This window comes from Neolamprologus multifasciatus, chromosome 15 (genome assembly GCF_963576455.1).
Source record: "Neolamprologus multifasciatus chromosome 15, fNeoMul1.2, whole genome shotgun sequence".
Lineage (NCBI taxonomy): Eukaryota > Metazoa > Chordata > Actinopteri > Cichliformes > Cichlidae > Neolamprologus > Neolamprologus multifasciatus.
In genome coordinates, this window is record NC_140453.1 from 30,510,164 (window position 1) to 30,537,842 (window position 27,679).

General features: G+C 42.3%; 1 protein-coding gene and 1 long non-coding RNA gene across 4 annotated transcripts in view; both read left to right on the forward strand.

Moving 5' to 3' along the window:
- The window catches only part of negr1 (neuronal growth regulator 1), a 177,191-nt gene that overhangs the window by 138,400 nt on the left and 11,112 nt on the right, over positions 1-27,679 (forward strand). The window contains exons 7-8 of one of the 3 annotated variants that reach the window (XM_085134141.1): positions 2,980-3,021; positions 3,123-3,628. The exons of 1 other annotated variant lie outside the window; for it this stretch is intronic. In XM_085134141.1, coding sequence (XP_084990267.1) covers positions 2,980-3,021; positions 3,123-3,208 — 128 coding nt within the window. In that variant the 3' untranslated portion in view covers positions 3,209-3,628. Of the gene's footprint in view, positions 1-2,979; positions 3,022-3,122; positions 3,629-27,679 lie in introns of those variants that run through there. One more of the 3 variants, XM_085134140.1, reaches the window with a different exon arrangement.
- LOC146502422 (uncharacterized) lies at positions 3,644-27,029 on the forward strand. The gene is made up of 2 exons (XR_014869601.1): positions 3,644-22,362; positions 22,783-27,029. It is a non-coding gene; the product is annotated as an uncharacterized LOC146502422 (long non-coding RNA).

Here is a 27,679-nt window from a genome sequence, read left to right on the forward strand (position 1 = left end):
ACGGCTGCTTATTTATCCTGGTTTGAAATGACTCCTCTTTTATATTTGTCCGCATTGGTTAGAAAACAGAAGCGTGTCCTGGCAATATTGGACCGCTGATTGTTTTCCAGCATTAAAACCATTGAATAGAAGCAGCGCGACGTAATTTGAGGGCGTTTTTAGAGCACGCACATATGAAAAAGACACTGAATAACTTTAACGTGGCGAGGCTGCCATACGCTTTATTTTCCCCAAAAGCGCCCTTACAGTGTTGCACCATTTACCTGTCTTTTGAATGCCTGCATTTCCATATTTAGGCAATCATAAAAGCCATTAACATTTTCCAGTTGCACTGCGATGATGTTTGGTGCTGGAGCCCAGCAGGCAGCGGAGCTTATTCCCGACGACACCCCACCCACCGCCGCCGACTCCTATAGGAGGCACAAAGCACTTTATGGACGTTCATCCCTGGATGAGCGATCCGAGTGTGTACCCACACACACTTGCCGCCATTAAAAATGAACAAGGGCCAATACTTAATTGGGCGGCTCACAAATGAGCACAGCCTTAAAAACGGACCATTCCATCATCACGGAGGAATAAGTGAGGAAGATGTTCATGCAGGCATGTGTCCCTGCATGAAAAATACCTTGATAATGCTCTCAAATGGAGCGGCGAAGATAAATTGGACACTTACAAAGGCTCGGGCTATATCCAAGTTTGTCTGGAATCTCCTCTTCCTATATTTTATGGCTCTAGGTACGATTTTTACTGCGGCATTGCACAAACACGCCGTATTTTATCCACGGAGGTTTAATAGGATTAGTGATAAGTTTTATTGACCCAGCCAGTAATTAATGAGTTTTGAGATTGTTGGCTCTGAAATGTGACTTTATAAACTCGGATATTGGCACAAACTCGCATACCAAAGACATTTTGTGTTGCTTTGTTAAGAATCTAACTCTGAACACATCTCATACAGGGGGAAACTCCGAGAAGTCTCTTTGGAATAGCTGCCTGCGTGCAACCCATAGAGCTAAATCGGATGTGTACAGTTTTAGTATTAACTTCTCCTCATGCTTGTAATGAGCTAAAAGTGTGAGCTGGGCTCTCTGCGAACACTGGTTCCTTCAAATCGAGTCAGATAAATCTCTCACATTATCCCTTCACAAAGAACAAAGAGAATAGCAATCCATGAAATAAAATAGCTGTGAAAACTAATGTGTTTTATCTCGCAAAAGGAGCGAGCTGCGCGAGAGGCCGACCGGCGTATACAGTATGTGAAATGATGCGTCGCTCTCCTGAACGAGAGAGAAACTCCGAGTCGGCGTGGAGCTACGAGGGAGAGATTGCATGTCAAAAGATATGTTCCACAGTAATGGAGGAGTGTCTTGAGAGCTCATGAAATGATTCAGTGGTGAATCCATGCTCAAGTATTAATCAGATAGCACCCGGCTGGCTGTTTGAAGAACTGAAAAGAAACTCTCTTCACATACTGGGTCCCCCAGGACTACTTAAAGTGGAAACATTTGTGGAAGAAAAGATGAATTCGACCATTTCCCCACCAATATACCGAGGGAAAAAGGCATATCATTTCACGTATGAATACTGATTCTTGCACAATTTCCACCTCAAATAGAATGATGAAACGACGTGAAAGCAAATGTTTTATTGTTGTTGGCATAACAGTGGCTCGGTGAAAGAGTAACACAGCGATTACACACTTGTTTGAGCGCTTCAGAGAAGCAACACAGACCACAGATTGAGAGCGTGGTGGGGACTACAGCGTGCCCTCTCTTGCCCCGCAGGTGAAGTGCCCATATTGAGTTCCCGTGTAAATGGATTAAAATAGAGAGACTAAGTAGCCTCTGCACTATCGCTAACTTGGCGCGGCACCGGTGGAACGACAGAAAGTCATTGTATTCCTCGTGCGAATGTTTTTAAGGCGTAATCATGGCTGCTTTGATTTCTCTTGTGACATTTAAGCTCCTCTGAAGCCTTTCAGGAGGAAGGTGGTTGTATCTTACACAGCACCTTTGCAGGAAGTCGAAATATTTTTATAGCCTATCATGTGCGAAAAACACATGATAGCGATGCCGACTCCTCTATCGCTTTGAGTTTAGCCCTTATGGTAAAGAACAGCTTTGATTTTTGCGACGCATTTCAGATTCTGCTCTCAAGTGAGTCACTGCACAAAGTGGGTGCAGATTTTTCTCAAACTGAGTGCTTGTTTACCAAACAGCCACGTTAGATCAAATGGGCAGCAGTGTTTGCATTACACTGATATCTTCATACCAATTTAGTCGGCAAGGTGATTGTTGAGTGTTGATACGAGATCTGCGGGGGGGGGGGGGGGGGGGGGGTCTTTGCTGCATATGTGACACAAGTACAAAGATTTATGTGTCATATATACTTAAAGAGCACAAGCTGGCTGTTTAGATGCCACACTGGAAGTTACATAATTCCATCAGCCTGAAAGCTCTTCGAGATTGACTTCCTCCCTCAGAGGAAGGTTCCCATTGTTGCTGCTTGTTCTTTAGCGCCTTCTCCAAACACGATTTGGAGAGAAGAAATTAAGCCGAGTGTTGCTACTGAAAAACGACCCCCGCTAAGTGCAGGTGGCCGAGTATTCCTGAAGAGAAATTTCACCAGGTCACAAAATCCCTTCAGGGTTTGGGACTGGCTCCGGCTGCTGGGTTCGCCCTTGTTCTTCTTTTTGTCTTAGCAGCAATTCATGCAAATCTGAGGCAACTGGGGGGAAAAAGGTGCTTTTTATTAGCACGAGGAGGTTGCATCTCCATAGCCATCGCTCCTTAATGCACGGAGAGGATTTGTCGTCATTCCCTGTCCTTTTTTGTCCTTGCATGCATTATTATTATTATTATTATTTTATTTTATTTTTACAATTTTTTATTTTTTTATGTCTCCATTCTGTTAATAATACATGAATGTCCTCTTTCCCTCCCCTTCCCTCCCCCCCCCCCCTCTCCTCCCCTGTAGCAATTATTGAACCCACCACCACTAGTGCTGTCTCAAGCCCAGGTCAGTATATGTCACCATGCTGTACACCAAATCAGCAACGTGAGCCGCTGCCTCATACTAACCTGAGCTCAAAACCGCTCCTCCATCTCGATTTTTTTCAGTTGGCTGGCTGGAGTGCCTGCTGGGTGTACAGCTTCACTGTATGTCTTTTCTACTCTATATTTGCATTTATTCTTTTTTTTTTTAATCTTTTGTTTTGGGGATTTTATTTTTTGATAATTGTTTTTTTTTTTGGCTTCTTCAGTCTGGCTACATTATACTTCTTGCAGCCTGTGCCATCACACTACCCCGCCCCCTTTTTTCTGCCATTACAACCCCGCCTCCCCTACCAGCACCCCCACTTGGATCAAATAGCGTCATCAAGTGGCTGCTCCATATTCCGTTGGGTCTGATGCTTTTCATAATGCTGATGGCTTCTTTCTCTCTTTCTCTCAACAACACTCTCCTGCTCCCCGCCACTCGCTAAACGTAGTATACATGAAAGGCAGCACACCGTCGGTGGTGAGGGGCCTGTGGTTGGTTTGTTGTTAGCAAGATGGAATCTCTGCTGCGCTTGTAGTTTTCTTCCCCCCATTCCAAAAGGAGAAAAAGGGAAAACCACCCCCCCTTCTGTCTTATTTCCCCTACTTTCTCTCTCTGTTCTTTCCTCTTTAAAACAGTCCTCTGGCGCCGTGCCACCCTCTTTAACCTGATCTCCTCCTAGTGCTGTTGTCAGTGCTACACTGTCGACGTCGCCCTTATTTCCCCCTCCTCGCTGCATTCTGCTGCTTCCACATTCCAGCCCAGAATAATCCCCTCTGCCTGGCCGTCTCTTCTCCCTCTCTAATGGTTTTAAGCAAGTCGCAGAATGTAATCTCTCACGGTAGTTACATTATTTATTTATTTTTGCTTAATTGTGCTCATGTGCACAGAAGCACACTGGCACTAAAAGCTTTCTCTGACACAGATGCGCGTTGTAGACGCTGAAATGAAAACATTCTGAAATATTCTGATACGCTCAAATGCACCTGCACTTACAGTACACACTGTACTGTAATCACACGCGAGGGTTCGTATTGCACGATTTATCTCCTGGGCGGTTCTCGTGACTTTTCACCCAGCTCTGTGGAAAGATGACATTCTCTACCTGTCTGTCTGAGCCAAATATAATTATCCATGGAGATTCTGTCAGATAACGAGTTAAAATAAGCTCAGCAGCAACAAACGGTCCTGGCATGGCCCTGAACTCTCATTTGATGTAATGCTAGCAGAACAAATGACAATTTCATGGTCCAAAGGAACACCGGTGGTTTCAATCGTGGAGATAAACTCTCTCGGTGAGCCACTGTTTTTGCTTTGTTCCAAGTTGTATTCGAAGTTAATTTCTCAATGCTGCCTTCACTAACTGGCTTGGTAAAGGGAATTATTTTAGATCCCGAACATTGTATAATTAAGTTTCATAATTATTTTTCTTACCAAGTTATTATTTGCTTTTATTTCCCCTATGAATGGGTTTGGGGAGATGTGGTCCCAAAATAAGAATGAAATGTCTTGTCTGTAAGGTAAAAGAATCCAAAGATCTGAAATGGGGGGAAAATAAATAAATAAACCTCAGGCCCCACAGCACTTGGCAGTGTATGTTTCAGTCCATTGATCAAGGGCAAATGACAAAAACAAAATCAAATTACAAAGAGAAAACATTGTTAATAGGAAACATCCGTCACTGTGCTTTTATTTCTAACCTTGCCGGGCCAGTACTACTCTAATAAAAGTCGTCTCCAATGGGCCAAAAAAGCTATTGTGTAGGTTAATTAAATCCTATTTTTATGGTAGATGTTAGATTGTTTGACTCAGCACTTGTATAATCTGATATCCCACAGACACAGCTGTACACTTTCTCATGTCACAAGATTAGTTTCCCACCCAACAGGAAAACTTATAAAGTATTTCTAAGCAAGATTTGGGATGTGAAATGACACCATTAGGCGCAAAAAGCTGCAGTTCCTTTAGCGCTGCTAAATAACAGCACAGAGCTCTGCGTGAATGATGCTCCATCCCTGATAAACATCGGAGCTCACATCTGCAAAACTAAATATATCATAGAAGCAGGATTCACTTGGCTTAGTTGCCTTTGAGACAATAATTCTTAAAAGCCTCAACCTTTTACATATTTGATTATACACCACAGTATACACAGTCTAAAGCAAGGCAGCACGGTGGTGCAGTGGTTAGCACTGTTTCCTTATAGCAAGAAGGTCCTGAGTTCAATGCCACCATTCTGCTGCTTCTGTGTGGAGTTTGCATGATCTCCTTGTGTTTGTGCAGGTTCTCTCTGACTACTCCAGCTTCCTCCCAAAGACATAATAGGGGATAAGTTAATTGGAAACTCTAAATTGTTCATAAGTATGAAGGCGAGCGTGAATGGTTGTCTTTGTCTATGTTAGCAACAGACTGGCGGCCTGTCCAGGTGGACCCTGCGACCCTGAAAAAGGATAAGCGGAAGCGAATGGATGGATTTCTAAAACATAAAGTTAATTAACTGAATGTTTTTCTACTGTGGAGTATGAGTAGAAGGACATTCAAATCTTTGGATGTTGACTGCCTTTTGTTCAGTCTTCTATTGTGATTCTATCGTGACCCTGCACTGCTTCAGTAATATTGAGGTCTGTGCTCAGACCTTGTAGGTTTTCTATTTCTGTGCAGGTGTGTTTTCACTGCAGTGCTAGTGTGTCATGCTGAAAACTAAAGCTTGTATCAATTTCCAAGATGCTATGTTTCTGCATTTATAATTCTATGTATTATGTGCATGGTAAGGCAAGTTCATTTATATAGCACAACAAGGTGATTCAAAGTGCTTTAAAGAGACATTAAAAAACAAAAACAAATAAAAAGCATGATTTAAAATTGATTAAAAAAACTGTAGATAAAATCAGTAGTTAAAATGTACGTTTTGAAATTTAAGCTTAAGTGCGGATTTTGTGCTTTATTCAAATGCAGCTGAGAACAGGTGAGTCTTCAACCTGGATTTAAATAAACTGAGTGTTTCAGCTGATCTGAGGCTTTCTGGGAGTTTGTTCCAGATATAAGGAGCATAAAAGCTGAATGCAGCTTCTCCGTGTCTGGTTCTGACTCTGGGAACTGATAAAAGACCGGATCCAGATGACCTGAGGGATCTGGAAGGTTCATACTGGGTCAGGAGGTCACTGATGTATTTTGGTCCTAAACCATTCAGAGCTTTATAGACCAGCATCAGAACTTTAAAGTCTATCCTCTGACGGACAGGCAGCCAGTGTAAAGACCTCAGAGCTGGACTGATGTGGTCCACTTTTTTGGTCTTAGTGAGGACTCGAGCAGCAGAGCTCTGAATGAGCTGTAGTTGTCTGACTGATTTTTTATGTAGACCTGTAAAGATGCTGTTACAGTAATCAAGCCTACTAAAGATGAATGCATGGACTGTAAGGTACAAGGACTGGACTCAAAATGAATGAAAAAGCAGCCAAAGTCCAAATAAAAACCTTCAGAAAGCCCAGAGAACTATTGTTTAAGACTACTGTGAAAAGGTCTGCATCCTCAAGACAGTACTGTATAATATGAAGATGCTACTGACTCACTATAAAAGCCCATAACTGGGACTTTGTTTGGGTATGTGATCAAACTGAACAGTTGGTGACTGATAGGAGCAGATTGTAACACTTTGGTAAATGTAACTAGTATTCTAACGTCTACACAGCTGTGTGAGCTGTGAGGCCTAGTATAGCTGTACAGTCGTTGTTTACCACCACAAAAGCATCTTTGACCTTTGACAATTGAATTGCACCCATGGAGATCAATACAAATCATTTCACACTTTTATCTTATTCTTTCTTTACCTGCTTTATTATGTCATACAGATACATTCACATTTATCAGGTAACCACACGCACAAAGGGAAGCCATCTGTCTCTGCCTCTCGAGATGATGTTTTATGTACCGCACCGTGAACGTTTATGCTGTGCAAAATGGTAATATACTATTTGGTGACAATCAAGGCCTTGAGCTTATTTTATCTTTAGCATATGGATCTGCATGCATTTACCCAAACATAAAGCGCTGCTCCAATTCTCTAAAGCAGCTGGCTTGGTGCCACCCTATCCTCCCAATGAAATGTAGATCTGCGATAAGAGTGTTTGCTCCCACAGGTTTTCACTACTGTTTATTCGGATCACTTGACTCTAAGAAAACAGTGTTCTTGACACTGTACTGAGCCACATATCATGTCTTCATGAGGCAAGATGCACAACTGCTGCTGGTTCGAGGAGCGCTGCATGCATTATACATAACCGAGGTACCTCACTCTAATTCCCAGGTGCCTTGTTAACTTCCAAATAAACAAATTCAGGCGTGAGTGTAGCTAAGTGAACACGATTCACATACTGTTTGACTTTCTCTTTTATCCTCTTATTGGGGCCTAATTTTTCATGGTACATAATTTCCTTTTTTCTTGTTATCTGGTGTAATTAAAACGAATTACAGAAAGAGGTAATGCCGATGCTTTCGCGTTTCTGCCATGTGAATCATTTATTTGACCGTCCTCCATTCCAGCATCAAGCTTTAGGAGATAGGGAGAGTGCTTTAATGAGTCTATGAAGGTTTATGTGTCTTGGAAGATAGTGGAGTAGGCTGTTAAAGTTTTCTGGGATTTATTCCCTGAAAATTTCTTGTATCTTTGCAGAACAAAGACTCGGATGAGGTTTCCTTTATAAAGATGTTTTCAAATTGGAAGTTTCAGCGGCTTAATGAAGACCATTTTCTGATTGATTTAGAGCAGGGCTAGGTCATATATCTTGCTTTATTCAAGGTCCAGAGCACAACATCAAAGAGATAATCTACCTCATTAAGTATTCTTCCAAAGTCCTCTAAAATACAAAAGTCACTCACTCAGCTCCCTGAGGTTCAGGGAGTTGTGTTAATCAAATTATTATAGTAAGCCTGTAAAGCTTCTGTAATGAAAGGATAGCTGGCTAATTTATGTCTGAAATTGGGGTAATGTCTTCTTTGGGAGATTACTTTAAACAAGGTTGAATGTGCTTTTGCTCTTTGAGTTTCTATTTTATCTGATGCTGACGCAAGCAAGACTCTAAGGAACATTTTGTTTATGTTACACTCTACAAATACACAACTTGGGATTTTTCTCTTAAGTTCTAAATTAATATTTTCTCTTGGCCATCACTTTGTAAATATTAGACTAACTCTAACTGAGGAAGCCCATAAGCACATCCAGCCTGTCTTTGAATCTATATATAGTATTTTTTTGGTGATTTCGTCAGCATATGACTTTTACTAACTTAAAATGGTGCGCATTTGGTTTAGTACCTTATTTTTTACACAAATATTTGCCCTTAGAGGAGGCAAAAAGAATTACAAAGTAAAGTTGTATGTGCAGATTTAGTTTCCCTTCTGAGACGGAGTATTAGTTGCTATCAGCTGTAGGCTTCATAACAAAGGCAGTAGGTGTTTTGTTTTTGTTCATGCACAGGATAACTGTGCATCACGGTTTTTCCCCCTGAATATACTACCGGGCTGCCCTGCTCCTTTGCCCTGCAGCAGTGCATACTAAATTCTCGCAATATATTCTGAAACATATGCTCCAGCATATGCTCAGTGCCCACATGGACGACTAGAATGCTGATCGTTGCATCATAACCTCAGTACTAGGCCATCCTAAATGTACTGGGATACCTAGGAAACAAAAGTTATGTATTCAAATGAGTCATAAAAGAACAATTTGAAACAAATTGTAGATTTCTTTCACCTCAGCACACAATAATAGGTTTCTGATGCCACAATATGCCTTTAATTTCCACTAGGATTATTTCTGACGACATGCAGGAGAACACTGATACTTAGAGATTGATATTGGATTTCTTGAATGTCATTGGACAAGTTGAATAGATCTGCCTGTCCTTTGTTTAGTCCCAGACAAAGTCAATCACACTAATCATTCATTACACATCATCGGTTAGATAACACGGTCTTCATCTGCTCTGCGGCGCCTCTCAAACTAAACCAGGTTTACTTTCCATATGTTGTATTTTTAGCAATGAAGCAATGTGACACTGTAAGCCGGTTGAATAGAATCAGGTAACCGATATAAAAAGGGCCTTTTTTCCTCCTTCCCTTGGCATTAAATCCAGAGACTGCAGAGACTCCACCACCTCCCTGCTTCTGCAGACCTCAAAGCTCCATAAATCAACCACAGACAAAGTTCCTGAACTTGCACTCGGCTAAAACCCATACTGAGATGCTGTGTGTTTTTTCCCTGTTGCTCAGAGGTAGGTATTGTAGACTTTATGGATAAAGTCCTCATCCTGAGGTGAACTACGCCGGATTGCTCAATACGTGAAACTGCTGTTCTAACAAATAGCACACATGCACACAGTTCAATTACACGTCTGTAGTCAGACGTAGGAGCCAGAAGTGCTGAAGTTCAGTTGTGTCGAGTGACAATTAAAATATAGTCACCAGTTTGACTGCTGTCTACTTGGGTTTGTGAGTCATACCAAGCTAATGACTGCATTAATACATCGCACTTATGAAATATTCAGCAGGATGGAGTATCTCCCACTGTTAAACCTACATTGGAGTGTGCTATGAGTGTGAGTGGTAGTGTAAATCCTAGAGCACTGGGCTTGTTGAGACCACATTTTAGTGTGTTAAACCTTTACAGTAAACAGCCCTGCCTCTACTTTACCCAGCATGCCTGGTGTCAGACACACTGAGCTACCCACAGATAATCCTTTTTCGCAGTGCATTTTCTGCCAGCCTTATCAGCTGTGTGGTGGCGAGATCAGGAACCGTGCTCTGCTCCTGCAACGCACTGCCACCCCCAACTCCTGTCCCGTGCAGTTTGTTTTGAGGCGTTATGCTGACCTTCAATTTTACTGACCTCTGGAAGGGCCTGATAAGCAGATGGCATGTCATCTATCACGCTTGACCCCCCGATCCCGGAACAATGTAAATAGATCGGGAGTTTTGTCCTGCGAAACTGGAAGCCCGTGAGCTTCCGCGCTCAGAAACCTGTTGTTTCAGTAAACATTTTAAAAACACGTGAGATAGGCTCGACAAATAAAACCTCCATCTCCTCCTCTGATCAAACAGAAATTCTATAATGTCTAATGAAAGGAAAACAGGGACTCAAAAGCCACCAGTGAGTGCATGTAAACACTAAATTATACAGGATATTTCCAGCGCTGAGGAAGACTGAGTTTATCACTCTTCTCGGCTTTATTGCATTATCTTCTGAAATGTCAAAGTGTGCCAGGGTTGCCAGAGTTTATCCATTTGATCAACAGTTCCCTTGCCTTCTGACAACACATGCATTACCGTAGTGTAGCGTAGTGTAGAGCATATGTTTTCAGGAAACGAAAGCCATTACTTTGATATTATAATAACACACGATGCGATTGCCTTTTGATCTTCTGTTTTCTCTCTGTAATTTCCTAAATGAGTATTAATCAGGGGAAGTGTTATTTTTTGTTATTTGGCTGATTGATACTCCGTTGTTTGTGTGATATTAGTCATTACAGGCTAGGTTTTGTTTTGCTGTGGCTTCCTGGGCTTTTTATTACGGTCCCTAAAACGCATTCTGAGTGCTAATGCTGATTAGTTAAATGTGGGAGATGCCGACAATGAAATTGATTTTGTGTTTTACTGTGCTGAGAAGTGTGCTCTAAAACAAAGTGATGGCTCTTTCTCCTTGTTTGCTTTTGGTTAACTGATTATGAAACACTTGAGACGTGCTTCAAAAAAAAGAAACCTTTTATAATCTGAGGAAAAACAATTGTTAATATTGATTGCACACTGTTTGTTACAAATTAAACACACAGGGCAATTCTTGGATGGACAGACGAGTCCACGCTGGTGAAGGGACACCTCATACATCTACTGGGAACCTTCAATGCCAGTGGAGTAAATGTGGCGTGTATGAAGCTAGAAAACTGTCATTTGCTTTAATTAATTCTAACCCCAACATTTTCCTAAAATTAAGCAATTAAGCAACCATGTTGACATAATAGCATCACACAGTTGTTGCAGATTTGTCCGCTGCACATCCATAATTCGACTCTGTGTGAGTTTGGAGGCTGCTTGAGTGCAGTGAACTCATGTTTTAAACTTTGTTGCATGACATGTTAGCCTAGCAGCTATCTAAAGATGTTACACTGTTGTCATAAAGAGATGCAACAATACTTGGGTAGGCTGTGATGTTTAAACACACTTCAGTTGTACTAAGGTGCCAAGAAAATAAATTGGCACACACGCCATTGTTACAGCATTGGTAGCAGGCAGGGTGGATCCATGCTTTCATGTTGTTGTTTTTAAGCCTATTACTGAATGTTGCAGCAGAGACTCACCAGACTGGGCTTTTTCCAATTTTCGGTTACTTTTGGTTAGCCTGCACGGATTATAGCATCCATTTCCTTTTTTCAGCTGAGAGAAGCAGCGCTCGGTGTTGTCGTTTGCTACTGAAGCCCATCTAATTCAAGGTTTGACATGTTTTGTATTCAGAGATCATCTTCTGCATACCTTGGTTGTGTCGAGTGGTTATTTGAGCTACTTTCCTATCATCTCGATACAGGCTGGCCATTCTCTTCTGGCCTATGATATCAACGAGGCATTTTCAGCCAGTGAACTGTTGCTCATTGGATATTCTTCCTCGTTATACCCTCTCTGTAAACCCCAGAGATGGCAGATCAGCATTTTTTGATACACCAGCTCGTATGGCACCAACAACCCTGCCAAAGTCACTGTTCTAATGCTCAGTTTGAACTTAAGCAGGCTGTCTTGACCATGTCCACATGACTAAATGCATTAAGTAGCCCAACCAGGGTCCCCTATGGTAAGTAAGGTCCACCGTGCTACCTAAGAATATGAGTGAGCGACATAGTCAAATGATTTATATATAATAAATATGAGAAAATGCGCCGCAAAGGCAATTATGCAATCATACAAATAATCCTACAGTCTAAGCTCGAGTTCTGAAATCACGCACTTTAAACTCTTTAAATTCGGAGACATCTCAGAGGGAGCCTGTTTTAGCAGTAATGCAATATTTTTCTGATTCTAGGCTCTCAGACAGCACTGCCAAAACATTTTCAGCTCACACAAAGGGCTTTTTACCTCTCCTCTTCCCTATCTTAACTACATAAACAGATTATTATCCATATTTCATGGACCTTAACCTTCACCATTCCCCTCTGCCCCCTGCAAAGACTCATTTTCAGGCTTGCCTTTCACCTGTTTGTCAGTCTCTGATTTAAATGGCCGTGCTGCCCTCCCCTTCTGTCAGCAGATTATTTTACTTATCCCACATTTCTCTCGCCGAGTCTCTCCGTCCCTGCCTCTCTCTCGCACACCGTTGTTCCCTCGCTCCCACATGCACCGCTTTTCTCTCCGCCTCTGATTATCTCTCCCATTTTGCATCTCCTCAGGAGTGCCGGCCATTAAATGCAAACCTGGTCACGCTGTCAGTCCCACACGCACGGAAAAGAAACACAGCGGCGCTCACTTAAACAACTGTCTCGAGAAGAGCGAGAAAACTATTTTACAGACTTCTCCCTGTATTCATCTTTCATGGATATTTCTCTGTATTTGCAATGATAATATTGGAGGTGGATATTAAAACTGAGACCTGTCAGAGCCTTTTCCCAGTTTTTAAGTTGTGCCAAAGAATCTTCTTTCTTTCATGTGTTTCTTCCCATCTCGTATTTGAGTCCTTGTTGCAGGCAGTGCTTTTATCCCTGTCGCTGTCACTTATATTTTTTTTTCTGCTATAACTTTTCAGAGTTTGCAGATCACCAAATCTCACATCTCTACGCTGTACCCAGAAGATCAAAGCACATTATGCATTGTAGCGCTTTCAGGTCCGCGACATCCTCCCGAGTTTTTGATGCTGTATTTACAAAACCTCCATTCCTGCTCTTGTGTAAAAAGTTCTGCAAATAAGCTGAAAGGACCACAAAGGGAAGCTGCTGTTAAAGGGACGTTGAAAATGGGTTTTTTTGTCAATTTAAATCTCTTTCCAACTTTAATTGGCACTCTCACCGCTGCAGTGGGGGTGATTAATAAGACAATTCAGTTGGAAAGATGAGTTTTGGCGCTCCCAACAACAGACAGGACCGTGGCGTTGCCGTGTGAAAGCTGGAGCAGAAAATGGATAGTCATTTCCTTTTATGACCACAAAAGGCTGCTGTAGAGATTCAGTCTTGGTCTATAATTGAGACACCAGGGTATATTCTCTTTCTGGACAGACTCTAATGGTTAGTGCATTAAGGAGGATGATTGAAGAAAGCCACACACTTACAGTAGAGGCCGCGGTAAATCAGAAAAGATGGCTTTTTGGCCAATTTGTAGATTGCAGTGGGTTCACACTGTGCAGTGCTTTAGGTCTTCCCTCTCTCTCATCTTTGGTGAGTGCACTCTTCAGCAGAGTTAAATGGGCATAATTTTGAGGTAGAGGAGAGAACACTTTTAGTAGTAATGGAGAGAAAGCTTTGGACATGTTGTCATTGCCCTTGGAAATATAGCAAATGCGCTCTTCAGGCTCGCTCACGTCTCAGGAGGCTCTTCGCTGCATCACGCTCACTTCTGGGGTTCTTGAGGAACGAGTTGAGGAAGTAGCTTTGCTTAAGAGATCCGCGGACCTGCGGGCTCACGCTGCATACTCCTGCTAATCCAATAAAGCCTCATGCAGATGTCATTCCTAAACTCTGGTTGTCTTTGTCCTGTAGTTTATTCTCACAGAATCTAAAACACAGGCGTTTAAATTTAACCCTGATCGCATACCGCTGTTCCTGCTCAATTAAGCGTGCTGCTGTGCTCGCCAGTGCACGCTGTGTTGTCTGCAATGTTGCATTTCACTGTGTTATAACAGCTCTGCTTTGGCATCTCTGGGATTTTAATGATGACCCTAAACAGGCACTTACCGAAGTGGCTTATTGAAGCAAATCGGAGCCAGTGGAACACCGCATCCCCATCCGCAGGCGCCGATACTGTCACATTAAAATTAGCCATTGCTTTTTAAGAGTCTGAGATGAAAACACGAGACACTATGAGAGATTACTCAAGAATATGTTTCCATGTCTGTATTATTTTACAGATATATAAATGTTAAACCTTTGACCACGACGGTGAGGCGATAAGGTGGCTCTAATATGCTGGAGGCGCATTTTGCTGGTGTGATTTAGCTTTACTTGTCCCCAGAGAGGGAAGGGTCACTTTAAATCAATACAAAGTTAGTCTAATTAAATGGCTTAGGTATGAAAATGATTTAAAATCATGCATTTTCCACCCCACCACTTCAGTTCCAGAGACTTATTGAATCGGTACCGAGGGGCACTGAAGCTGTCGAGCAGCACAAGGTGGCTCAACACCTTACTAAGACACTTGATGTCAGCTCTTCCTTTAATTTGACACCCGTCCGTGTGTGACAGCTGTCTTCTGCAAGATTACAGGTCACGTGATCGTGCCAGGGTGGTTTTGTCTTTGTTGCCAACTGCCCCGATAAACCTCAGGAACTCTGCCCACCCATGACATGTCTTCTTCCCCTGTATTTAAATTCTAGAGAGACTGGTGCCTATATGTCACTCCATGATAAGTGCTAGGAATTACACAGTTTCTCGCTTGCCCAATTTAAACAACCCCTGCTGACACTGGCAGAGGAAGAAGCCTGAGGAGTAAAGATACTGTGCCCACTGCCTCTAAAAGAAACCCTATGCTCAACCCGTGCATCCAACATTTTCAAAGAAATCATTATTTGAAGACTGGCTTCAGTTGTATAAATCAAACATAGAGGCATAATGATATGGAGATGCGTTTTAGCTGCTGTTCTGTTGTTAGGTCTGATGCTGAATAATTTTCTCCCCTGTTTAATTCAGCAAGCAGATTAGTGATGCGGGGAAATGTTCCTGCTGTTCTTTAGTTGCATTTCTCCACAATAAATTAGCCATATTTTGTTAATTTGTGTATATTGATATTGTGCATTATGCATTTAACAAAGGCTAATCTATATTATTAACTACTTGCTGTTTCGAGGGAGGCTGTATGATGGTTCAAATGACATAAAGTTGTTAATTATCAGATATTTAGCAATGTGGACTTCTCCACAATAATCTCCACAATCTTCTTCAAATATCCACATATAAACCAAACATTCATATGTGGTCATTTTATCCTTTAAACCAGCGGTCCCCAACCTTTTTTGCGCCACGGACCGGTTTATGCCCGACAATATTTTCATGGACCGGCCTTCAAGGTGTCGCGGATAAATACAACAAAAATAAAACTAGTACCGGTACCGAGAAAATAAGATGTATTCATAACACACATGAAAAGACCCAGGAAAACCAAGTTAACGATAAAAACGATAACAAAATAACGCTGAAAACCGATAAAAAAAACATACATTTCACACCTGAGCCTCAACTCTCGTGGCCCGGTACCAAACAACTCACGGACCGGTACCGGTCCGAGGCCCGGGGGTTGGGGAATGCTGTTTTAAACAGTCTCTCAGTGGAGTTATCAGACAGTTACATTGTTGCTATTCTTACCTTGCCAGCCTTAATCTGAATCTCCAAATCACAGTAACAGTTGCCTCACAGGACTTTGTATTGTAAGATAAAGACCCTACAACAATACAGAGAAACCCCCAAGAATCAGATGACCCCTTATGAGCAAGAACCTGGTGAAAGTGGGAAGGAAAAACTCCCTTTTGACAGGAAGAAACCTCCAGCAGAACAGGTCTAAGGGAGGGGCGGGGCCATCTGGCGCAACCGGTTGGGGATGAGGGGAGGGAAACACAACACCTTATAATGTTCACATATAAAGTGTTCATCAAGGTGGTTTCAACAGTTATAACTCATTCGAGTTCACACATTGGTGGAGCCTCGATTATAAACTGGTCTATAATATGTCTTTACGGGGGGTTATAAGACCTGTTTACCCACCAGGAAGGAAATGGTGGGTAAACAGGTCTTTACCATCATCAGGCTTTGCGATGACATTAATGAAAGCGCTTTGCTGTAAAAAGAGTTACCTCTGTTTACCTGCTATTTCACAGCAAAATAGCTGATTTAAAATTGGTCTGTTGTAGAGTTACTTTGGTTTAATACTCCTGTTGTGTTGACTTGCAAATGCTGTGGCTGGCTCCTAGCAAAGTGTTACACACCCAAACATAACTGAGTTTATTCATATGCATACACACGATGCATACTTTTGATAAGGGAAGCTATGAAAGTGTCCAGTCAGTTTGATATCACCCGGGCCCCTCGAGCTTTTTTCTCATCCATGCTACAGGAAGAAAAGGAGGAAATCCTTAAGAAACCTTCCTGTGGGTGTAACAGATTTGTTCGGGGCTCACCTGAGTTCAGCTCAGCTTTGTTCTCTGCTCACTTTGTAAATTGAACTCAAGTCCTACTCCAACACTTGCATGAAAATGCTCGTCAGCTGTCAGAGATGTGACTGTACTGGCTACTGATTTGCATTTCATATAGCTTTGACTGAGACAGAACTCAACCCCTGTTAATCACAGCAGCCTAGAGACAAACAGATCTAAATGTACTTGGTTTCTACTTTGTATGCATGATCATACAGGAGGAAGTGTAACAGGAGGCTTCACTACTGCTGTTCTTCAGTAGGGCTTTGAACACCTTGCTTCCTTTTCCACAGCGAACGATTTCTAAATGAATCCCGGTGACTTTCTGCACTTGTTTCACCTTCAACGACACGGTGTTATCGATTATGTGGACCCGTACTGGGTGTCCTTATGACAGAGCAAAGAGTTTAGTCCATAGTCCTGTCAAATCACACTCCAGACACCTTGCCCCAAATCTTTTCTTTAATTTGTTTTTTTGTCAAGTTTGATGTCTTCAGTGTTGCCCCTCTGCCCTCTCAGGATTAACTGCTGTGGAGTGGTTTGTTTTTTTTGCTCTTTCAGACAATTATCTCTGAGAGGCCTGGACAAAGAGTCCTTCTCTTCATGACAATTTCACCTACCTTTAAACCAACCCACACTGCCCATCACCCATTAAATAGCACTTACTCTTGTCTATTTGAAAACACACTAAATCACACACAGAGGCAACCCTAAAGCTCTTTTCCATTTCTGTCTTTTATGTTATTGAAACTGTCTGGACCCTAAGTTCATCAAGCCCACGCGCGTCGTTTCAATTGCTGTCGTGAGCCTCTGGAAAATTCTCTCAGTCATCCCATCCACAAATGACAGTATCTACACTGAAGCGCCCGTTAAAAGCGGAGCATTTGCATCGCCTCTCCGTCAGTTACCCCCTCCTCGATAGTCTTTAAATTCTTTTCATTGACAAACCACACCTTGAAGACCTTGGAGGTTTTTAAACGCGGTTCGAAAAGGTCATGACATTCAGAAATCGCATCCTCTTTGGGGAAATGGCTTGGACGTCTGACCGTTAAATAAGGTTAGTTCTATCGGCTCGATTTCTAAGCAGCTTGGCATCTTCTGCATCTCTAAAGAGTGGTCATTTCTCTGCCAGTACTGAAGGCTTTCTGCACAACTTGGAGTGGTTTCACTCTGTGTTATGGCTAATAAAGCAGAACAGCCCCCACACACATACAGAGACACATAGTATATAAGCACGTATATGCTGAGTATGCTCCCACTTGGTTGTGGTGGTGTGTGTAGGGATGGATGCATTAGCGCTGGATGGCTGGGGGGGTTGTTTCTGACAATTAATGATATACACGCTTTTGTTCACACACACACACACACACAGACAAATCAAACCCCCTGCATACACAACTTTTTTTGCATCCCGCACAGCTCATTGCTATCTCAGTTCCCCACTCTCCTGCGCTCAGTTCTTCTTCCCATGAAACAGAGGAATTGAAATGCAAGAGCTTAAGGGTAAAGCCTCGAAGGACGCAAACAGAAACCATTAACCCTTTACTTTTCCTTCGGCCTTGAAACTGATGAGTTATTCAAGGCTTTTGACAAGGATCCACCCTCTTCCCGTCTACTAATAATGAAGAAAGGTCGACGAACGTGCTGCCGAGAGATGCCTTTGGCAAAATAATCTCAGGACTCAATGCACCAAGGGTCGTAACGGCCTCTGAAGTGATAAACGGTCCTTTATTATCCAAGCACCCCATATAACGTGCTTGAAACAATCAATGGGCTGAGCTACTCACGAGTCTGAGTCCTGTCACCACTGACACTGTTAATTAGCACCAAAGAATCCGAGGCGCTTTTGTCTGAGCACATTTGAAAGGAGACGGGAGGATTAGACCATTTTGCTTAACATTTGTTATTCCTAATGCCATCTAGCATGTGGAGATCTCAGTGATGTTGGGTGGCTCCCCGTGGGCCGCTAGCCACAGATCCGTATCCCAACATGAAACAGCAGAAAATGACTGGAAGGAAGCCCGTATGCCTCTCACCAGCACAGGGAGGAATATTAGCACAGAATGAGACGAATATTGCCTTCGCCTTGAGTTGTCCATTTGCATATCACTAGTGACACTAGTGTCTTTTGATTGTTTGTTGGCATTTGGATGATTGATGTGTGTTTTGATATCTGGCAAACCCTTTCTTTGCTACACACCTTAATTTATTCTTCACCATGGTAGAGACGAGACAAAGTGATAGACGACGCGAGAATTTCATTCTGCTCTTTTCAAGAATATCCTAAGGATCAGTGCTGCAGGCATATATTAAACCGAGTCTGAAATCTGACACCCTGTTTGTCGAAATATACAGATTTGATAAACTAACAGTAACTAGAAAAGAGTGTTATGCAACACGGTTATTTGTAGAGCCCTGGTTGCTGGCAGTAGGTCATAACATCAGTCACACATAAAACTGATTCTGTGAGTAACGTCCTACAGGACTGCGTTTGTAGTGTTCTCTCTTTGTTATTGTGGAACCGCCACCCTGAAACACTAATGTTTATTTATAGCACCACAGTCAATCATATCTTTGCACTTTATTCACAAGCTTCACAGAAAGAAATAGAAAATATAATTCAACATCTTGAAAAAGTAATATTCAAACTTTTTATGGAAGAACTATAAAAAGTGGAAATTGTAAAGTAAAAAAAAATAAAGAAGTTTGGATTTTAAATTTGGATCTGAAGAATTAAAATAGCAGCTACATCTGTCATTAATCTGACAGATGTCATTAAGGTGTCAGAGTTAACTTGCTATAAGAGATAACTATATTAAACAATGACATCTTTTATTCTGTGCAACAACATACACTCACCAGCTACTCACAAAAGGACCTCGTTTGGCTTCATTCCTTTGAGACTTTGCCCTGCCCCCCCAACGCCCTTTTTTTGTACATCTATAATGGAAATCTCCCATTCCACCACATCCCAAACATGCTTAATTGTATTAAGATCTGGTGGCTGTAAAGGTCAGTGTTGCCAACTTAGCAACTTTGTTGCTATATTTAGCGAGTTTTCAGACCCCTTAGGGACTTTTTTTTTCTAAAAAGCTACTAGCGACAAATCTGGCGACTTTTTCTGCTGTTATTGGAGACTTATTTATGACGACTTTTTGACATGAAAGGGCGTGTTGCTCTTACTCTCAACAAGCAGCGGTGCTGCCGTGGGCACCTCACCCGTGCTAAAGCGCTCACGGGCGGAGGATAGTCCTCCCCCCGCTGCAGGAGATGTTCACACCTATGCGTCCAAACTGCAAATGAACCGCGCATTAGCGAAGCCGCTGCTCCGCACTGACTGTAACGCAGTCAGTTCTTCTTTTACTGTTATGCTGTTTTGTGGATCACAACGTTTAAAACTACTTATAAACACACACACACACACACAAAGTAACTCCACCAGAGCGCCTATTTCGGGTCACTTTTGCCGGTCGAAGCCCGGATAAAGAAGCAGGGTTGGAATTGTGACATTAAAAAACAATAATTGCTGAAAGAAATTTAATTTGTAGTTCTAAATAAATTTTAAATGCATTTAGGACGTTTTTTACTCACTTTATGTCTCCTCCACGATGTTATTTCTCTCTCCAACAGCGTAGGTTACAATTATATTAGCATGACCAATTATGCAAATTAGGCGATGACGTAATTTAGCGACTTCTAGCGACTTTTAGGACAGCCAATAGCGATTTTCCTTACTGAGGAGTTGGCAATAGGGCTGGGTATCGTCACTGATTTCTAGAATCGATTCAATTCCGATTCACAGGGTCCTGAATCGATTCGATCCACGATTCGATTTAATTCGATTCGATTCGATTCGATTCGATTCGATTTAATTCGATTCGATTCACTTTGATTTGAATCTGGGAAATTTTGACAGTCAGAAATATTATAATTCAGATCAGTACATTTACATATTTTTGTATCTATAAAAAGGAAGCTGACACACCAAGACTTTATCAAAGGTGTGAGCATCACAGCAGAGGCCTTTGTGTCAAAGTAGCTGAAGATAAAACAGAAAAACATGAAGGTGATTTTCCTGTTCTGGGATTTTATAAAAAATTTTCTGCAGTAGATCAAAAACGAAAGAAAACCATTAATCAACACATGAACGTTACCTCTGAAGTTACAGCGGTTTGATTAGAGACAAGGCTGAGCGTTTTGCATTTTGCATAATTTTAAAAAGTTTAAATTTGTTCGGTATTGAACGGCAGAAATTAGGTTTTATTTTCGGAAGTATATAAAATGGAAAAAAAAACCGTCGGCCGACAGCGCTGTAAACAACGGTAGACTTGTGCGTAACAAGCAAGCGAATAATGCAGAAAACAGTACAGAGAGAGAGAGGGAGAGAAAGGGAGAGAGAGCGCGCAAGAGAGCGAGCATGCAAGAGAGAGCTGTGCATCGTGGTCGAAGCAAAACAATAAAAGTCAGAGTGAATTCATGACATTGTTTATGTGAAGCGTAGTTTGGATCTTCTTTTGCTGCTGGTTCGGTCAATATTGTTTGGAGAGACATCAAACTAACAGCTTTAGAATCAGCGCATAAAGGGCGTGAACACAAAGCGCGGACCGCCGACAGATCGGAATCAGCGAGCTGTCGGCTTTCAGCCCCGACTGTGAGAAAGGCGACATCTCACTGATTCTGATCCGCGGTTGCGCAGTGTGTTTAAGTCTTTGTGCAGAATCCGTGTTCCTGCTCTCATTTACTGTCTTAGCTGTTTGGTGGTTGTTGAAATTTTGTGAGATTTCACCAGAGATTCTGGCATTTCGGGCAAAATAAATTTATATTAAAAAAATCGATTCAGGATTTTAATGAATCGATTTTACGTTATCCAAGCCAGAATCGATTTTAATCGATAAATCGATTATAAAAACCCACCCCTAGTTGGCAACACTGGTAAAGGCTATTTGAGTACAGTGAGCTTACTGTCATCTAAGTCATGTTTCATCATCAGTTTGAGATGGTTTGAGTTTTGTGGCGTGGTGTGCTCTCCTGCTGGAAGCAGCCATCAGAAGATGGGTACACTGTGGTTATAAAGGGATGGACTTGGTCAGTGACAATACTCAGGTAGGTTGTGACATTTAAACAACGTCGGCTGTACTAAAGGGACAAAAGTGTGCAAGAAAATCTCCCCACACCATTACATCCCCACCAGCAGCCTGAACCGTTAAGCCAGGATGGATCTGTGCTTTCATGTTGTTTACACCAGATTCTGACCCCACCATCCAAATGCTGCAGCAGAAATTGAGACCCATTATTCCCGGCAACATTTTTCCAATTTTCCGTTGTCTAATTTTAGTGTGCGAATTGTAGCCGCAGTTTCCTGTTTGTAGCTGAGAGGAGTAGCACTCAATGTGGTCTTTTGTTGTTATAGCACTTCTACTTCAAGATTGGACATGTTGAACATTCTTCATGATCTTCTGCACACCTTTTTGAGTTATTTTTGCCTTTCTATCAGCTCGAAGCAGTCTGGCCATTCTCCTCTGACCTCTGGCATCAACAAGGTGTTTTCACCCAGCGAACTGCAGCTCACTGGATATTTGCTCCCTTTTGGACCATTCTCTGTAAACCCTAGACATGGCTGTGTGGAAGAAGCCCAGTAGGTCAGCAGTTTCTGAACTACACAGACAAGCTGGGGCTTGTACAAGCAACCGTGCCACATTCAAAGTCACTTAAATCCCTTTTCTTTCCCACTCTGATGCACGCTTTGAACTTCAGCAGGTCATTTTGACCATGTCTGCACACCTAAATGCATATTTGTGTTATAAAGTTGGTGAACAGGCGTGTTTTTCTTTTTTGGATAAGTACCTCTCAGCCTAAATGTTACCCTTATAGTGACTGTGTGGACACACATGGACAGGTCAAACACAAACATGAAGAGTTTTTACTACAGACTGATTTCTGGTACACAGCAAACAGTCCAAAAATCTGGCAGAGCAACACGTTCTCACTCCCAAAGCGTCACATTTTAGGCTAGGTGACAAATCGTCAACATATTACGTTTTCGGCTACCCACCACGTTCCTAAATGACAACCTCGGAAATATGAGAACCGTATGGACTCAATCTACACATGTTCGCTCTTTTTCTTCAAATCACTTAGAAACACGCTATTTAACATAATTAAAGTCATGGTTAAGGTCAGGAAAAAGGTTATGGTTAGGGCTAGGGATAAGGTTAGGTTTAGGGCTGGAATACAGGGCTGGAACGTCTATTACCGCGGGAGCGTCATTGCACTTGTTTTCGGCCATAACCCGCCACGTACCATAAGAACGCCGAAGGTCTCCTTTCGTGTTCCTCAGGAACGCCGCGGGACGTCGGCATGTTACGCCTCGGGAGTGAGAACGGGCTGGGCAGAGACATTTTTAACATTTACAAAAACACAAGAAACAATTGTTGATTACCACGAGGAAAACATGAGGGAAATGGCTGGAACGCTAGACATAAAAGTCAGTACAGGGGAAAAGTAACACAGAGACTACAAACACAAGAAGAATAAGATGATAATTAGGTAATCACACCGGTGGGAAAAGGGCCCAGGAAGTTAAGTATCTGCAATAAGACCAAAGAGAAAAGTTGTTTCACAACAAAACATTGACAAAAAAGCAGAAACATGAAAGCGGACCAGGGATGGAAAAAACCAAATGTGTTCCTGATACATTTCAGCAAATTCAGTCTGTCGATTTAAAGTCTGATCAGCAGTTATTGTCTCCACTGTATTATACATTTTTTTTATTGGCTGACACGGTCGCTTGTCACAATGAGCATGGCGCTGTATACGTATCCATTAATGCTCACTTGTTTATTATTTTAATGCTCACAAGTGCTCAGAAGAATACGCTGCTCTTTGATTAAAACTAAAACTACAGCGCCTGATTTTTCAAATATTTGTGTCTTTGAGAATTGAGCTGGTCCTGCACATACAGTGTACCACCTAATGGTGGTACTGACAGAATATTAAGATATTTCTTGTCTTGTCTTTGGATTTGTTGATCAGACTCACATGAATTACCAAGAGATATAACATGTATGTCAGGATATTTTACGCTAAAAATCACTGCAGTCTGACGAGTTCTGGAAATTCTGGAATATGTGGGACTGGAAACTGACAGTTTTTTAAGGTGAGAAATGATTCACTGAGTAGTTGAATGGTGTTGGACAAGACAAAGTCAGGAGTCGTCAGTAATCACGTCAGGACAGCTTGTTGGAATTGCTTTTTTAACAAGTGTGGATGATTGTTTTGTCATCACGTGTCTGTCAAAGATATATTTTCAACGTGCTGTTTGTTTTTCTTGGGTTAGATTGCTCCTGTTCTTGGAAATAGTGCTTTAACGCTGCATGTAGCCTTGATGGAAAAGTGCACATTCAATCGTCTGCTCTTTTCCACACACATTATACAGGCACAAATTAACGGTGATGGAGGGACTTAGTAATTGGATGCTGGGTCTGATTAACCAAAAAAAGCATTTTGGTGGAACTTTGATCAATTTTTTTCTAGACAGATGATATTAGCTGCTTTTATATGCTGCTGCTGGGTTACCCTTTATGCTGGGCTATAATTGCCTGTAATAGTATCAATGCAGTATAATTGTAGTGACATTTCCCATACTGACATCCCCTGTCATGAGACCAGTGAGTCAACTTGTTGATGAATACTGTATGTAAATGTGAATCCATCTGCTTTGCTTCCGCCGACCGAGAGATTTGTGTGCATTTTGCCAAACGTATTGATATTTTCAGCTCCTGAAACCAAGCCGAGTTGAACCGGGGGTCAATCCACCAGTCCAATTTGTCGGTAAACGCAGACTCATTCCCCTCAGTGATTCCAGTCAATAATGTTTAACCTCATGTGGAAAACAAAGGCAGGGAGAGTAGTACTTACAGACTTGAGAGCCACATTCACCAAGTGTAGTCTCACATCAAAAGCAAGGAGCATGTGTCACAATCATCGGTTATGGTATTTATGCAGGCATGAAAGTTGCACATCGATAGCGTCAGCGTGGCAGGGCGGATAAGCCTACAGAGGAAAGGCTAAAGTGGATTTGGAGTAGAGGGGGAGGATGTGAAGGAGCAGATAAGAGTTGAGGGCTTTTTGGGGATCTGACACGTTGCAGTGTGAGGAGATATCGTCTGCCTTTTATTCATACAACCTAAACATCCAGGACTGCTGCACAGCTATTGTCAGTAAACACAAAGCAACAGCTCAGCCTGCGCTCTGTTTAAATGTGCTGACAGAGAATTTGATGCAACTTTTAAACACAAGTCATTGTTTTTATTTGGCTGCCTCTTTCCCCACCGCCTCACACCGCCTCAACGTTTCTTCTCTGAACAATTCCAACTGCAGCTCGATCAGTGATATAGAAAAACAAGTACTGAACAGCATTTTATTGGTGATTGCAGCTTGCAGGCACCAGCATTTGTTTATTAGCGCTAACAACATTTCCATCCTTCTTTCCCAATGACCCACTGATGACAGACTGCCTAAATCAAAGAGTGAAGCTAGCAGCAGCATTAGAGTAGTGACACAGCATTATATCCAGTAGCACAGCGCAAGACAAACGCGCCTGTGCCGGCTTTCCCTGGTAATTTTCAGTTAAAGTGTAAAGCTAACTGCTTAATGCTTTAACAGTAACTAACAAAGTAACTTAACCTTGTAACTCAACAGTTTGGTGATCAGACGGGGACACACAGCTCTCACTGTCAGACATGCCTGGGCTTGACTTGTTGTTGTGTCCACTGCCTGGCATTGCAGCCCGTTCTCACTCCCGAGGCGTAACATGCCGACGTTTTGTCACGTCCCGCGGCGTTCCTGAGGAACGCGAAAGGAGACCTTCGGCGTTGTTATGGTACGCGGTGGGTTATGGCCGAAATCCAGTGCAATGACGCTCCCGCGGTAATAGACGTTCCAGCCCTGTATTCCAGCCCTAAACCTAACCTTATCCCTAGCCCTAACCATAACCTTTTTCCTGATCTTAACCAGGACTTTAATTATGTTAAATAGCGTGTTTCTAAGCCATTTGAAGAAAAAGAGCGAACATGTGTAGATTGAGTCCATACGGTTCTCATGTTTCCTCATTTTTCTGAGGTCGTCATTTAGGAACGTGGTGGGTAGCCGAAAACGTAATATTTTGACGATTTGTCACCTAGCATAAAATGTTACGCTTTGGGAGTGAGAACGTGTTGGGCATTGCTATATCATCTTGATCCGATACTTTTATATGACGTAAAAAACCTATACCCGTAGGACCATATGATATGGGACAGCCGTACTGAGATCATTCATTTAATGCTACTAAATATCTCTCAATTTCAGGACAAAAGATTTTGCCTTTTATCTCAGTGCACATATCTGACACCTGCACATTGCACTGGTACAGATTAAACCAGTAAATCCCCAAAACGAAAGCAGTGCATGACTGAGGTTGATTGTTTTCAGGTGTCTCTGGGGATTGTATGAAAGCTACATTAAAATGCACGAGCATGAAGTTGTTACAGTATATTCTTCGAGTTACTAATCTAATACTAATTAGTACTTTAATAGTGCTTAAATAGTTCAAATAAATTCCACTACAACCATTTGACAACAAGCTACTCACCATGCGTTTTACTACATTAGCTTTAATTCTCGTAATATTAATAACTTTAAAGCTCCTTTCATGTGTGTCAAGCACAGTTGTAGCATATACAAAAAACACCGTCTATCACGGCTTTAACATGTGCCATTTTCATTATTACCCTCGGACGATCGGTGTAACACACGGAAGCAACTCTTCCGATTCCTCCCCGCACACCGCCTTCTCCGTGTCATAAGAAGAGACACACGTCACACTCTTAATTCTGCCTTAAATACAGTCCCCCAAATTAACTGCAGCTGACATTAGTGAATTAGTTTTGAGCCTTTCCAGCGCAGCCCATCTCCAGGACGACAGACGGAGGCTATTAAGATTTAATTAACAACCCTGCAATTAGTTTTCTGGTTTCAGTGTAAAAGGGATTCATTCTCATTCCAGACTGCAATCTCCTAAAGCTACATGTGTCACGGGGGTCACATAAGTAGCACGGTGGCTCTGTTTTGTTTTGTTTGTTTCATTGTCCACGAGGACTTTGTGGCAGACGGACTTTATATCTGTTTCTGAGACCTTGAACTGTGAACCGCTGAACACATTCCTGCGTGTGAAAGGAAAGGAAGGCACATGCAGAGAGACCCGGCTGCCTGGTGTTGTATCAGCACTGCTGTATAAAATATCCCTCTGAATCAATGGTGCTCACTTCAGGACACTATAGCTTTTATCTGAACCTCCCGCAGGCAGTCAGCATCAAGGTGGGGAGTAGACACCGGAGTGCATTCACCGCCTCGGGTTCTGTCTTGGCGTAATAAAGGAATATTTCATGTGTGACACTCACACAGCCTGTGGGCGTACATTATCTAAAGCAGACTTTGAGTTAGAAATAATTAACAAAAACATATTGCTTGTGCCTTCATCGAATTGCGTGCGCCGCCCACTCATCCTCATCCTCGCGCAGCGCCTCTGCTAGGAATAATCCGCTGCACATGCTAATCACTCGGCGATTGATTTGGCCCTTTTTGGTCCAACAATTTCTGTAAACCACCGAATTGATTTGAGAGAAATCAATTAACAGCTCAGGGTAGGTAAATATGAACAGAATTATGGATCGCTCTGCATATAGTATGACCATCTGAGCAAATTCTTGCTGCGGCTTGCGCGCCCGCGCCGAGATGCTCAGCGGGACCGAATTCCGGTACGGTTCAAGTAGCCCCAGGTGAACTCTGATAACCAGGCAGTCTGCAGTGATAAAGTTATCTTATATCCATCAAGAGGAAAATGCACTTAACCCGCTACATCCAGCCCTGCCATTTTATCAGCACCATAATGAAAATTGATAAAAGGGAGCTGTCTTATCATAATTCCACATACATAACAGCAGGGAATTGCTATTTTAGGAGGCTACAGGTGAAGGAGACGAGTGGAACAGAACAGGCAGGAAGAAAGAGTTGCCTCCCAGTTGCAGATCAGATGTTATCGACGGAGGAGCTCACGGTGACGCAAGCGCAGGCCGTCTGTCGTAAGACATTCTTCATAACTGGCCAGATTGTCGCTGTCATCGCAGGGGTGCTGGAGCTGAGCAGCGCCTGACTCAGCGAAATCCTTGGCCCTGCAGCCAGGACTTGCACAAAAATAAAAATCCAGATAAGCATTAAAATGTGAGGGAGAAA